At 45.4% G+C, this 13,603-nt stretch overlaps 2 protein-coding genes across 2 annotated transcripts in view; both read right to left on the bottom strand.

Annotated features, from left to right (window-relative positions):
• Window positions 1-477, bottom strand: part of LOC105524187 — a 117,868-nt gene extending 117,391 nt beyond the window's left edge. The window contains 3 exon segments of the mRNA XM_011959358.1: window positions 89-199; window positions 201-450; window positions 453-477. Coding sequence (XP_011814748.1) covers window positions 89-199; window positions 201-450; window positions 453-477 — 386 coding nt within the window.
• Window positions 1-13,603, bottom strand: part of LHFPL2 (lipoma HMGIC fusion partner-like 2) — a 275,944-nt gene that overhangs the window by 226,042 nt on the left and 36,299 nt on the right. The window lies entirely within an intron of this gene.

The raw sequence follows: 13,603 nt of genomic DNA, 5'->3' as shown, positions 1-13,603 counted from the left end.
TGTTGGCCAGGCTGGTCTCAAACTCCTGACATCAGGTGATCCACCCACCTTGGCCTCCCAAAGTGCTGGGATTATAGGTGTGAGCCACTGCCCAGCAGTAGTCTTGACATTGACATGAGCTTCAATCATTGTCTGCCATTTTTTGACCATGGAGCACATTTTGTCATGGGTAAGATCCATGGCATGGAAGTTAGGCAGTTTTTGCCCAAATATCTTCAGTAATCAGCTTACATTTTCTAAATGCAACTTCATTATTCTGCAAATCAGCAAGACTCACTTCAAACACATGACGCTTGAGGCCATCGGATGCAGGTTTGGTTCCTTGGGTCCTCGTGACTAGGGTCTTTCCAATATTTCTTATATTGAACACAGCAGGTGCTTTCACATAATACCAATCTTCCTTAGGAAATGGAACCACTTTCTTCTTGGCTCTCTTTTTGCTGCCTTTGTAAGGCACTTGTTCTTGCCAACTACCATGGTGCTGCTCAGACAGCCCAAAGGGTGGAAATACCAATAAGTCTTTTATGGTAAAAGTCAGGGCCCTGATAGAAAAAGAGAGACTCTGAGACTTGATTTATGGATATTTGGATGCATGAATCTGAGACGCAAGCTCTCATGCTTCTCTGAATTCTCTCCCCTTGCAGACCAGAGCAGATGCCCCTTGCCTGGGAACCCTGCTAAAGCTTCGCCTGATCTGTAGTATTCAAGATGACCCTGCCTCTTTTTATTGTCTTCAGACCAGTTACAAAGATTATGTCTCAGCACAGTCTGAATAGAGAAACAGAGCTCCCTGCTCCAAGAGTAAACATCTAACATACCAAAGACATTGCCGGGCTTGGTTAATGTGTCCCAGTAGCAACCAAGAATCACATAGGGATGTAGATCTTAAAGGAATAAGATTGTGTGTGTGGATGGGGGGTGGCAAGTGTGTATTTCTGGTAAGAGTAGAATATAAATATGATGGGATGGAGGGCAATGTATTGATATAGGAGCCCTCTCTCGTGACTTGAAGTTTAACATCAGGGAAAAGACACCTAGAACCTGTCCTAATAGATGGCTAGAATAGCTCCTTAAAGTTTCTGCTAACAATAGCCTAAAAGAATTGAGGTGAAAATGCTGATATTGGCTCAGCATAGTATTCGTGAAGGGTTCAGAAAGTTCAGATATGTGGGAATGTTAGAGTGGATTGATGCAAAACCATAGGAGCCACCACTGTGCTGTATTCCTCAGGAAGGCAGAGAGAGTATTCCTGTCGGTAGGGTAACAAGGGTACAGGTGAGGGAGGCACTGACATCTTTGAGAAGTCTGATGATGGCCATCCTTGATAGCGACCAGGTTGATAGCAGGAGATGCTGTCATGGAAATAGGCTCCCTATGGGAATCACACAAACATACTTGAAAAAATAACTAGGAACAAGTGACAGTTAAGCCCCTGCTCACAAGACATGAAGAAAACAGGAGAGACTCCTAGAGAATTATCTTTGAACACTTGCCTGAAAAACCAAAACAAAACAAATAAAAAACACCTTTGTGATAAACCTACTTTTGTTTTAAACACTCAACAGATATCTTTCTGTAAATCTTTTATGGGGATGAAGATTTGCCTTTGGTGGTTGTAAATCATCACTATGTTGGGGTTGCTAACACAGGAGTTTATCTTCTTTTTTTTTAGACTGAGTCTCACTCTGTCACCAGGCTGGAGTGCAGTGGTGCAATCTCGGCTCACTGCAACCTCCGCCTTCCAGGTTCAAGTGATTCTCCTGCCTCAGCCTCCCGAGTAGCTGGGACTACAGGCGCATGCCACTATGCCCAACTAATTTTTGTGTTGTTAGTAGAGACGGGGTTTTACCATGTTGGCCATGATGGTTTCCATCTCTTGACCTTGCAATCTGCCTGTCTTGGCCTCCCAAAGTGCTGGGATTGCAGGCGTGAGCCACCACGCCCTGCCAGGAGTTTATCTTCTCTGTGGAGTGAGCCTAATTCCAGCCAGGACCAGGATGAGCATGCTATTTGCAATATTCGTTGTATCCAACATCCTTTGCCATGTCACTCTGTAGATGCTCTCACTAAAGTGATGGCCAATTTCCTTACCTTTCGAATCTGGGCTTTGGTATATGGGATGTTAACAACAGCTCCCAAACGGAGGATCACTAAGTACTTGCATGATCCCACTCCCTCTTATGTTCCTCTAGCATGCCATGAGAACATGCCTGGGCCAGCCTGCTGAAGGAGCTGAGTCATCCCAGTCACCCAGCTGACAGCCAGCTGACTCTTAGCAGTGAGAGGCACTCCCACAAAGCTGCTCTGCTGACCACCCCAGACACAAGAGCAAAATAAATGTTTACCCTTACATGTCACTGAGGCTTTGTGGTTATTTATTATGTAGGATTATTATGGAAAGAGCTATCTGACAGATACCATGAGGCAGATATGTAAGAATGAAAATTACTTTGAACAGGAAGAAGACATGATTACCTTCAGGAGTCTGTTGACCTTCTCTTTTCTGCAGTTGCACAGTTGGAACCTGGAGAGAAGGAAGAATACTAGTGGTAGAGTTGAACAATAAGAACAACAACAACACCTTATAACCAGTAAAGATAATGGTCTCATCTAACAAAATCCCGCTCCCAACACATGAGCATGAAGTGCCCCGGCTGGGCAGGGAGGGGTTTGCTGCTGTGTGTAGCTGCCTTCCTGGCCTCCTGGCCTCACCAGCTCCCTGTTCCCCATCATCCTTCCTATGCAGTCTCAATTCAACAAATATTTACTGAAGCCCCATGCTGCCTGCTCTCCTGCTGAGGGGAGAGGAAACCTGTTTCAAGAGGAGCCCTAGTACACTTCCTGCCCCCTGTCACCAGCTCTTGCTGAAGAGACATTTACACAAGTGTAGGGAGAGCACTAAACTTGGAGTCTAGTGATCCAGATTCATGTCCCAGCTCAGCCACTCACAAGCCTCGGGCCCACAGAGAAATTCTATCTCCTGCTCACACCTCAGTTTTCTCCTTTCTAAAACACAGATAATAATCCCAAGCTCACACATGTGGGAGAAGATTCACGAGAACGGAAAGACACCGTAGGAGTCGGAAAGGACTCCCAAGGGACAGGGGTGGGTGCCACCAAGACCAGGCACTAAGATGGCCAGAGGACATTAACTCCTGGCTCTTCAAGGGGGAGAGAGTATGGATGCTCACTCAGGATGTGGAACCACAGAGTGGGAGGGAGCCTAAAATAAGCCTTGCTCCACAGCGAAGAGGGAGACCCAGGCCTAGTGGGGCCTGGCTGCTCCTGCTGGAATTAGACTTTCATGGACTTGGTATCTGACCCAGCCTGAGCGATGCTTCCTTTGCAGCTCTTGTTGGAAGCTTCCACAAGTAGCACAGCCCATTCCCTGCCGCCTGCCAACTCCAACCACAGACTTAGCTCAATGTAGAATGTCAGAGGGACACAAATATGGCCTTTTGCCTCAGGCTGTTCTCACCTGGGGTGTAACTGCAGGAACCTGAGGCTTCCTGGGATTTGGGTTGCTTCTCAGAGCTCAAAAACAGTTACTCATGGATCAAAATCCCCATGTGATCAGAGCATCAATCCACTTCAAAACCAAAGCATCAATCCACTTCGAAACTAGATTTGGGCCAGCTGTAGTGGCTCATACCTGTAATCCCAGCATTTTGGGAGGCTGAAGTATAGTGGCTCACACCTGGTGGGAGGACTGCTTGAGGCCTGGAGTTCAATACCAGCCTGGGCAACATCGTGAGACTCTGTCTCTACAAGAAATTAAAAAATTAGCCAGGCATAGTGGTGCACACTTGTAGTCCTAGCTACTTGGGAGGTTGAGGTTGCAGTGAGCTGAGATTGTGCCACTGACCTCTAGCCTGGGCAACAGAGCAAGATCCTGTCTCAAAAAAAAAAAAAGAAAAGAAAAGAAAAGAAAAGGAAAGAAACAAACAAAAAACCAAACATATTCGGTATCCAGGGCTCTAATCTTGGAGAGACCAGGCTGGAAAAAAACTGTAGTCTCTTCTATGACCTGAGGGACGATTGTGCTGATAGGAAGGGGATGGGTGGTGTAGAACCCGGATAACAGGGACCAGGAAGCAAGACAAGGCCAGCTTTATCCAGGGCCATGCTAGGGAGGGAGAACCTTATTTGGGGGTGGGCTTTCTGGGGGCCACAGTCTCCTCCAAGCCTGGATGAGACCCCTTAGGTTGGTCCTGAGTTGATGAATCCCCTTGCTTCCTTCCCTTTCCATGTTGGAAAATGCACACTCATCCCTTGAATTTGCTACTTTTGGCCACATGAGCAGCTTCATCTGCTTCTTCCTGACCCAGAAACTCCACACCTTGTGGGTGTCTTGTGGCAGGGTGCATGGCCCCTCTCCAGGACGCTCTGCTGAGGTTCCACACTCATCAAACAGCATCCAGTAATTAATTCAGCCTCAGCACCCCACTCCCCAACCGGAGAGGAGATCCCCTCCTTGGAGGCACAGTTTGCTGACGCCCTAAGTGACGCAATTATTCCTAGGAAGGGTTTGGAGAGGCAGCATTTGACAAGGGGTGGGGCTTAGAAACCCAGCTGGGGCAGAAAACTCTGAGCGCCAGCAGAATTGCTCAGACCTGTGACTGGAGCCACACTATAGCAGAAGCAGATCGAGATCCCCTCCCCAGATCCTGGTGGACCCTGAAAGGATTTGGAAAAGGCCACATTTCCTGTAAATACCATTTGTATGGACAGCAGTCCTCTGGCAGTCACGGTTACAGGGACTCCGTCCTGGGTTTTTATCCACTCAGATGGGGGACCTAGAAGAGGATGCCCTTCCCCCCTCTAGCACAAAGATGTCTTCAGGCTCACAGCAGCTCCCTGAGACCTGACCTGGGTGCAGACCTCTCCACTGGTGGCACCAGATCTTTCTTCAGCTCTGTGGGGTGCTCTTTTGCAGTTTCTAACATAGCCATGGCAGCTAAGCAGACACTTGTCTTAAAATCCTCATTGCAGCTCCTCTTGGGTGCTACTGAGAGCCCTTTGGCAAAGCTCGAGAGCTTGCCCACACTATCAGTGTTCAGCCAGGCCCTGCCCTGTGTATAAACAGGAAATCTTCAAGTTCCAATGTGCACCTTCTTTAAGCAATAAAGGCTCTTAACAAGCTCCACAGTAAAAGACACTGACCCAGAAAAGCAAACTTCCACAGAGGGGAGGCTGCGTTAATGGAGTCGACCAGTCATTAGTGCCAACCCCATGACTTTAATGATTTGCACAGATGACCTGGACGGGAAGAATAAAAGCAGGCCTTTCAAAGAGCTGCAGAGTGTGGAAATTCAGGAAGTGTAGCCCACTAGCAGGATGTGCCAAGTAGTTATGAAGAAGGGAACAAAAGTGAAAAGAAAGAATCACAGGAAAACTCTAGAAGGAGTTGAAAGAAACTAAGTTTTGAAAGAAAAAGTGAGTGAAAGAAAAGAAAAACAAATAACAAAAGAAAAATGTGTTCATCGGTCACAGGGAAGAATGACCTTCCTGCAGATCAGAAGCCAACTGGGTTATTGTTAGTAGGTGATTTCCCAGGGCCGGCACCCAGCAAACAGCTGCAGGGCAAAGGTAAACAGGATGATGGGGGGAAGGATGATACAATTTCACAGGAAGTGCTGTTATTCCTATGTAATATTTACATTAAAATCTCATTTAGGTTCACTGCCTTATTTTCTTGAAAAAAGCTGGCAAATTTTCAGCCTCTTCCCATGAAAGAAATCATACAATGCCCCCTTTAAAATGTCTTATCTGTCACATTTGAAAATCAACCACAAAAAAAGAAAAAATAATGCCCATATAGAAGAAATACCTTTCTGATTTTGAAATAGGGAGTTCCATTCTTTCTAAGGCTGGATTTTCTATCTGATGGTAAATTAGAGACCTTGGGAAGAATATTCACTTTTTTAGGCCACAATAAAAATAGCTGTAATAACAACAGTGGTTACTCTTATGTGTGAATACATTTCGGAGAGAGAGTCAATTCCAAAAAACTAACACAGGGAAGAATTCTTATAAGGCATTTACCATAAGCAATATTCTCTTTTCTTTCCCACTCCCCCAACCCTGACTCGACTATTCTCAATGGTTTATGTATATTAACTCTTTTAATCCCAACACTAATTGCATAAGGTAGCTATGATTATCATTTCCTCTTTACAGATGCGGAAAAACACAGCACAGAGAGGTCGAGCAACTTGCTCAAGATACACAGCTAGTAAGTGCTGAGGCTCAGATTTGAACCCAGCTATTCTGGTGCCACGGTCCAAGCTTTTCAACAGTAAACTATGCTGCTGATAAGGACACCCCAAACCACACAGATGAAATTATGTCTAAAAGTAGAGTGTTGACTTTAAATGAATATTTGTGTTAAGTATTAGGTCACAAGCTAGGCTGTAATATGGGGTCCCACTTAACGTTACTTTCATAGGGTCTCAAATATTTTATCATAAAGCCAAAAGAGTCAATCTTTCCAAGTTGTGTTTTCCCTAAAGTTATCTTCCTTCTAGAGGTGAGAGGGATCCCCAGTGTATACTTCTTCCTTCTAGGAACAAGAGAATCACTGCTATATGTCACTTTTTTTTTTTTTTTTTTGGAGACAGGGTCTTGCTCTGTCACCCTAGCTGGAGTGCAGTGGTATGAACATAGCTCACTGCAGCTTTGATCTACTGGGCTCAAAGGATCCTCCTGCCCCAGCTGCCTGTATAGCTGGGACCACAGGCGTGTGCCTCCATGCCTGTCTAGTTTTTGGCTTTGTTTTCTGTAGAAACAGGGTCTCCCTACATTGCCAGGCTTGTCTCAAAGTCCTAGGCTCAAACAGTCCTCCCACCTCAACTTCCCAAAGTGCTGAGATTACAGGCATGAGCCACCATACCTAGTTAATGTGTCACTTTGAAATCAGTTGTTTCTGCAAGAACTGTAAAGGAGTCATTATAAAAGACTAAATTGGCCGGGCGCGGGGCTCACGCCTGTAATCCCAACACTTTGGGAGGCTGAGGTCAGTGGATCGCCTGAGGTCAGGAGTTCAAGACCAGCCTTACCAATGTGGAGAAACCCCGTCTATACTAAAAATACAAAATTAGCCGGGCGTGGTGACTCATGCTTGTAATCCCAGCTACTCTGGAGGCTGAGGCAGGAGACTCACTTGAACTTGGGAGCTGGAGTTTGCCGTGAGCCAAGACCACGCCATTGCACTCCAGCCTGGGCAACAAGAGTGAAACTCCGTCTCAAAAAATAAAAATAAAAATAAATAAAAGACTAAATTCGAGTTTGGGGAAGAAAAAAAAATCCTAAATTATAAAATCACAAATCTTGGGCAATAAGTTAAATCTTTCCAATCCTCCCCTTCTTACTTTGGTTTTGAAATATTTCTTTCATTTGTATCAAAGAGCACTCTCCAGACCAAAGGCTGTCACTGCCAGTGAGTCAGGTATATTCCTAACCTTGTTTTGCAGGACTCCTCAGTGCCTTCCCTCTCCAAGGAGACCCCATCCCATCCCAGGGCCCATCTGGAAACACGTCTCAAGTGAGCCAAATTTAAAATTGGTTTAGTGTGAACATTTTCACCCCATAACTTTAAACCTTGCAATGAGATAGAAAACAGTATGTTTCTAAGTTCTCCATCACATTAGAAACAAACTTTGATGAGCACCCAGCCAACAAAGTTAAGAAAAGCAGAAATTGTAGTTTTGAAAACATTAAGATGCTTATTTTAAGAATCAGAAATCTAGGCCAGGCACGGTGGCTTATGCCTGTAATCCCAGCACTTTGGGAGGCCGAGGCAGGTGGATCACCTGAGGTCAGGAGTTCGAGACCAGCCTGACCAACATGCTGAAACCCCGTCTCTACTAAAAATACAAAAATTAGCCAGATGTGGTGGCAGATGCCTGTAATCCCAGCTACTCAGGAGGCTGAGGCAGGAGAATCACTTGAACCCGGGAGGCAGAGGTTGCAGTAAACTGAGATTGCACCACTGCACTCCAGCCTTGGTGATAGAGCAAGACTCTGTCCCAAAAAAAGAAAGAAGAAAGAAACATATTTAAGAATAAGAAATCTTATTTTATGCATTAAATAATCACTGGTCACAAATTAAAATTCAGAGTTATTATTTCCCTAAGTCCTGTAACTATAACCTAAGTTCTCTAGATGGTAGTTTTGACACGTGTGGATGTCTTTATCAGTTCTGCAAATCTCTCAAACATCTACAAAGCATTTTAATGGAATGTGATTGTGTGTTAAGAAGCAGTGTTTAACTTCTCCAGAAATTGTGTCCTAATGCTCTTAGTCTCAGGCCCTCTCTGCAAGACCCTTTGCAATCCTTTAGTGGAAATGAATTTCTATTGGTGGTTACTTTCATTTTCTTCAAACCATACACATGCTAATAAGGATTTGCTGCTTGCTTATCTAAAGAACATGATTAAGCTATTTTAAAGTATCTTTATAAGCCAGGCACCAGGTGTTTTTTGTTGTTTGTTTTTTTCATACACTGAGAGGAGGAGGAATGGCTAATTCCAAGGAAACAATATGGTGAGCAGTGTCATAACACATATTTGCAAATAGCATTTTTCTGAATATTGTTTATTATGTAAACTAAAGGAACTTTGTTCTTCAGTAAAATAGAGAAGTAAATCACTGTAGAAAATCAATTTCTAAATGGTTTCTTAAAAACAAAGTTTTAGGCCAGGCACAGTGGCTCATACCTCTAAATCCCAGCACTTTGGGAGGCCAAGATGAGTGGACCACCTGAGGTCAGGAGTTTGAGACCAGCCGGGCCGACATGGTGAAACCCCATCTCTACTAAAAATACAAAATTAGCCGGGCATGGTGGCGCATGCTTGTAATTCCAGGTACTCAGGAGGCTGAGGTAGGAAAATGGCTTGAACCTGGGAGGCAGAGGTTGCAGTGAGGTGAGATTGCGCCATTGCACTCCAGCCTGAGCAAAAAGAGCAAAATTCCATCTCAAAAATATAAGAAGAAGAAGAAAAATAGTTTTACGCCAGGTGTAGTGGCTCATGCCTATAATTCCAACACTTTGGGAGGTCGAGGTGGGAGGATTGCCCATGATCTTGAGCCCAAGAACTCGAGGCTGCAGTGAGCTATGGTCACACCACAGCACTCCACCCTGGGGTGGCAGACTGAAACACTGTCACAAAAAATAAAGTTTTAGTCAATTTATGTTTTATATATTCATTGTAGAAAATGTTAAAAATACAAGAAAATAATAAAATCACTCATAACCTCACCTCCCAGAAAAAGAATTAACATTTTGTTTCACTTTTGTCCTATATATACATGCATTTTTAAAATCTGTTTTGTGCCCCTGAGTTCTGCTCAGGTTTGTCCCTTTCTCTGATGATCAAGGGTTGGTACGTGGGTCAAGGTGGTCACCCCAGTTGTCATCTTCTCTCTGGATAAGTTCATTCTTTACAGGATAATCAGGCTCTCATTCGAACTTCTGGTGGGCATGCCCCAGCAGTTTCCAAAAAAGTCCAGGCATTTCTAAACTTTACTTTGTATTTATTTGTTTTTTTATTTTAAGACAGAGTCTTGCTCTGTCACCCAGGCTAGAGTGCAGTGGCATGATCTTGGCTCACTGCAGTCTCCACCTCCCAGATTCAAGCAATTCTCGTGTCTCAGCCTCCCAAGTAGCTGGGATTATAGGCACGTGCCATCACACCTGGCTAATTTTTTATATTTTTCATAGAGACAGGCTCTGTTGGCCAGGCTGGTCTCAAACTCCTGACCTCAGTTGATCTGTCTGCCTCGGCCTCCCAAAGTGCTGGGATTACAGGCATGAGTCACTGCACCTGGCTATGAACTTCAGCCTGGACTCAATCTGGACCATCCTCCCATGCCCTGGTCCCCAATATTTTTTGTGAAGAAGGATAACAGAAACATGGCAGCTGCATTCTAATATTGGAAGGGTGATCATGGAGCAGAAGGGGCACAGAGGTTCACTGTAGCTCTAGGGGACAAAATTAGGAACGGTGGAAAGTAGGATAGCTTACTTCAGAAGCAGGGAGTTCTCTGCCCTTGGCAGTATTCACTTGTGGGGATGGCTGTGGGATGGAGTGTGGAAAGCAGGGAGAGCCAGTGACAGTGTCCTTGTCAGAAGGTTCTGTGACCATATGTATTTCCAGGGTTGACTCTATATCTACATGGCATGATTTATGGGTGTCCTGAATATTTTCTTTTTCTTTTTTTTTTGAGATGGAGTCTTGCTCTGTCACCCAGGCTACAGTGCAATGGTATAATTTTGGCTCACTGCCACCTCTGCCTCCCAGGTTCTGGTGATACTCCTGCTTCAGCCTCCCAAGTAGCTAGGACTACAGGTGTATGCCACCTTGCCCAGCTAATTTTTCTATTTTTAGTAGAGACGGGGTTTCATCATGTTGGCCAGGCTGGTCTTAAACTCCTGACCTCAGGTGATCCACCCACCTTGGCCTCCCAAAGTGCTGGGATTACAGATGTGAGCCACCGTGCCTGGCCAATGGTGTCCTGAACATTCTGCCTCCACATCAACAATCTTGACCATGCCTGTAGCCATGGGGCCCAGAATGGGGACTGGCACATTGCAGGCGCTCAGTAAATGTTGCAATGAATGAACGAACGAACCTGGCTGCGGTGGCTGTTCCTTTGCTCTCCACTTCTAGAGACTATGGACCAGCAGACATGCTGGACTTTGACCAGGGCCTGGTGGGAAGTGCTGAGAACTGCTGGCTTCTTATTTCACAGAATTATCCATTTTCTGTTGTTTCTGGGGAGGGCCCTTGGTCTTAGCTTTCACACAATGGTATGTAGAATGAACTGGGAGACATCCAATTTAGGCTTTTTCATCTACCAAACAAACCAAATTCATAACATTTGATTTGATGGATGGAATCCCTAGTGGATGATTTCACTTAGCCCTTTAAACAATGGAATGAGACCACTGGCCTCCTGCAGGCTTTCTCTTGGTGGGGGGTGAGGGAGGAGCGGTGTTCTGGAAGGGGGAGATAAGTGTTAAAGGATGGAAAAGACACAGGATTACTTAAAATGGAAAATACCCTTTTCAGGGATCATATAACCCTAACTTACAATATAGACATCTAAAATCAAGTCTTGCTATATTTTTGTGGCAGAAGGAAACGATGATTTAGAAAAAAACAAAAATCAAAACAAGACTCCACTTGGGCGCAGTGGCTCACGCCTGTAATCCCAGCACTTTGAGAGGCTGAGGGGGGTGGATCCCCTGAGGGCAAGAGTTCAAGACCAGCCTGGCTAACATGGTGAAACCCCGTCTCTACTAAAAATACAAAAATTAGCCAGGTGTGGTGATGCACACCTGTAGTTCCAGCTATTCGGGAGGCTGAGGCAGGAGAATCATTTGAACCCGGGAGGTGGAGGTTGCAGTGAGCCAAGATCTCACCACTGTACTCTAGCCTCGGTGACAGAGGGAGGCTCCCTCCAAAAAAAAAAAAAAGAAAGAAAGAAAGAAAGAAAAACAAAACAAAACAAAAACAAAAACAAACTTGGCCAGGTGCAGTGGCTCACGCGTGCAATCCCAGCACTTTGGGAGGCTGAGGCAGGTGGATCACTTGAGGTCAGGAGTTCTAGAGCCGCCTAGCCAAAATGGCGAAACTCCGTCTCTACCAAAAATATAAAAAATTAGCCGAGTATGGTGGGGGGCTCCTGTAATCCCAGCTACTCGGGAGGCTGAGGCAGGAGAATTGCTTGAACCTGCCTCGGGAGGTGGAGGTTGCAGTGAGCCGAGATTGTGCCCCTGCACTCCAGCCTGGGCGACAGTGAGACTCATCTCAAAAAAAACAAAAATAAAACCCTCTACAAAATGGCATTTTAGGACTTTATAATATTAATAGTTTTGGCGGCTTTAATGAGTATGAGTAGCCGTTCCATAAGCAGAAACTTGTTTGGACGAACGGAGGCAAGATGGTGCACTTCCGGTTTCTCATCCCCCCTCCCAACTTTTCCCCCCCTCCCAACTTTTCCTGCGCGCGCGAAAATGCAGCCGGTGACCCGGGAAGGTGCAGACCAACTGGGCATGCACCAGGTGACGTCAATCCAAAGAGACCAAGATTTACCTGGTCGCACCTGCGGAACGCCCCGGACACGCCCGTGCCCCGCCTATTGCCCTCCCACTCCTAGAAAAGCCGTTCTCCGCCAGTGAGCCACGCGGTCTTCCTCCAGCCCCACTGAAGTCGGGATGCAGGAACCCCGCCCGAGAGCCCCACGAAGGGGGGACTCTGTCGGCCTTCTTTGCCGGAGGCCGACAGACTTCTTCCCCACACCTTAGGTTACCAAAATAAACTTGCAGTTTTGCTCCTGACCTTTGCCTACTTGCTGGTTCTTTTGTGCTCGCTCGGCTGGTCTTAGAAAAACAAATCAAAACTGTCTCACATAGAGTAGATTTGAAGCCATTGCTTTAGAAGACGATATGCCGGAATTGATTGTGTACCTGAGGACTGAAGTTGAAACCACCAGCTAGAAGTGAATGCTTTTTGTTTTGTCATGTGCCTGTGGACTTTGCCTGGGAATCTCCCCAGAGCTGAGGCCAGCAAAGGTTGCGTTCTGAAAGAGTGTGAAGGGGTGGTGATATGTCTGTCTCACTGGTGAACCAGGTAATGGAAAATGCCTCTCCCTATCCTGCACAAGAATGCCAAACATCAGCCACAGTGCTCCCTTTTCTTTTGTACCATTGTGGTTTATAGAAACTGGACCGTATCAATGGACACTTTCTGTGGACTTTTAGGGGGAGCACATTGCATCTTGAGGCATTTCATCTGTAGAACCTGTACTTAGAACAAAGAAAAACTTCTGTGTGCTAGGTAAACAAAAGATGCCCAGTTTCCCTTCCCCATATTGGCAGCTGCCATGACACATAGTTTGGCCTCAGCCCACCCAACCACAGGTGAATTTGACCACAACCATACACCCTCACAACCAACTACAGTGACATAGAGATAGCACTTTCTAAATGTAGAATGTCATTAATATGAGTGTTTATTGTCTAGCAATAAAGTTATGCCTATCATCAAAGTATCCAGGATCCAGAGGGAATGGAACAGGGCAGTAATTTTGAATCTGGTTGTGATAAAAGCCCAAAGCTAGACAGGCAAGAGGAGCATAAGTGGCATGGCTTTAGCCTGGGTACCCTGAGGGCCTTATCTGTTGTCAGCCAGGTAGGAGCCTGTGGCTTTAATTCTACCTCCCCAACTTCCCACCTCACCCACAGAACTAAACTGCTATCAGTCTCACATACCCTCCTCTCTCCCCAGTGACTGAAGTCACCTCCAACCAGGCTGTGCCTACCAGCCTTCCTTTTTCCCTTCATGATTTTTCCAAGTGAAGGGAATAAATGAAAATATAAAGCAAGTCTTGTGATTTTTCTGAGGCTATGCAAACTACCTGCCTCATTCCAGTGAGCTCTGCAGAGGTTAAACCACCATTTTAACAAAGTTATGATATACTAACCTTCACCCCATCACCCCACAATTCTCTTCTCTCACCATGGACTAAATATTTCTCTTTGTTCCCCCAAAGGAAGCTTACTCCATAAATATTGTTGACATTTTTTTTTTTTTTTTTT

This window comes from Colobus angolensis, unplaced genomic scaffold, assembly GCF_000951035.1.
Source record: "Colobus angolensis palliatus isolate OR3802 unplaced genomic scaffold, Cang.pa_1.0 Scaffold49, whole genome shotgun sequence".
NCBI classification, from domain to species: Eukaryota; Metazoa; Chordata; class Mammalia; order Primates; family Cercopithecidae; genus Colobus; species Colobus angolensis.
This window is presented reverse-complemented; position numbering and strand designations above follow the sequence as displayed.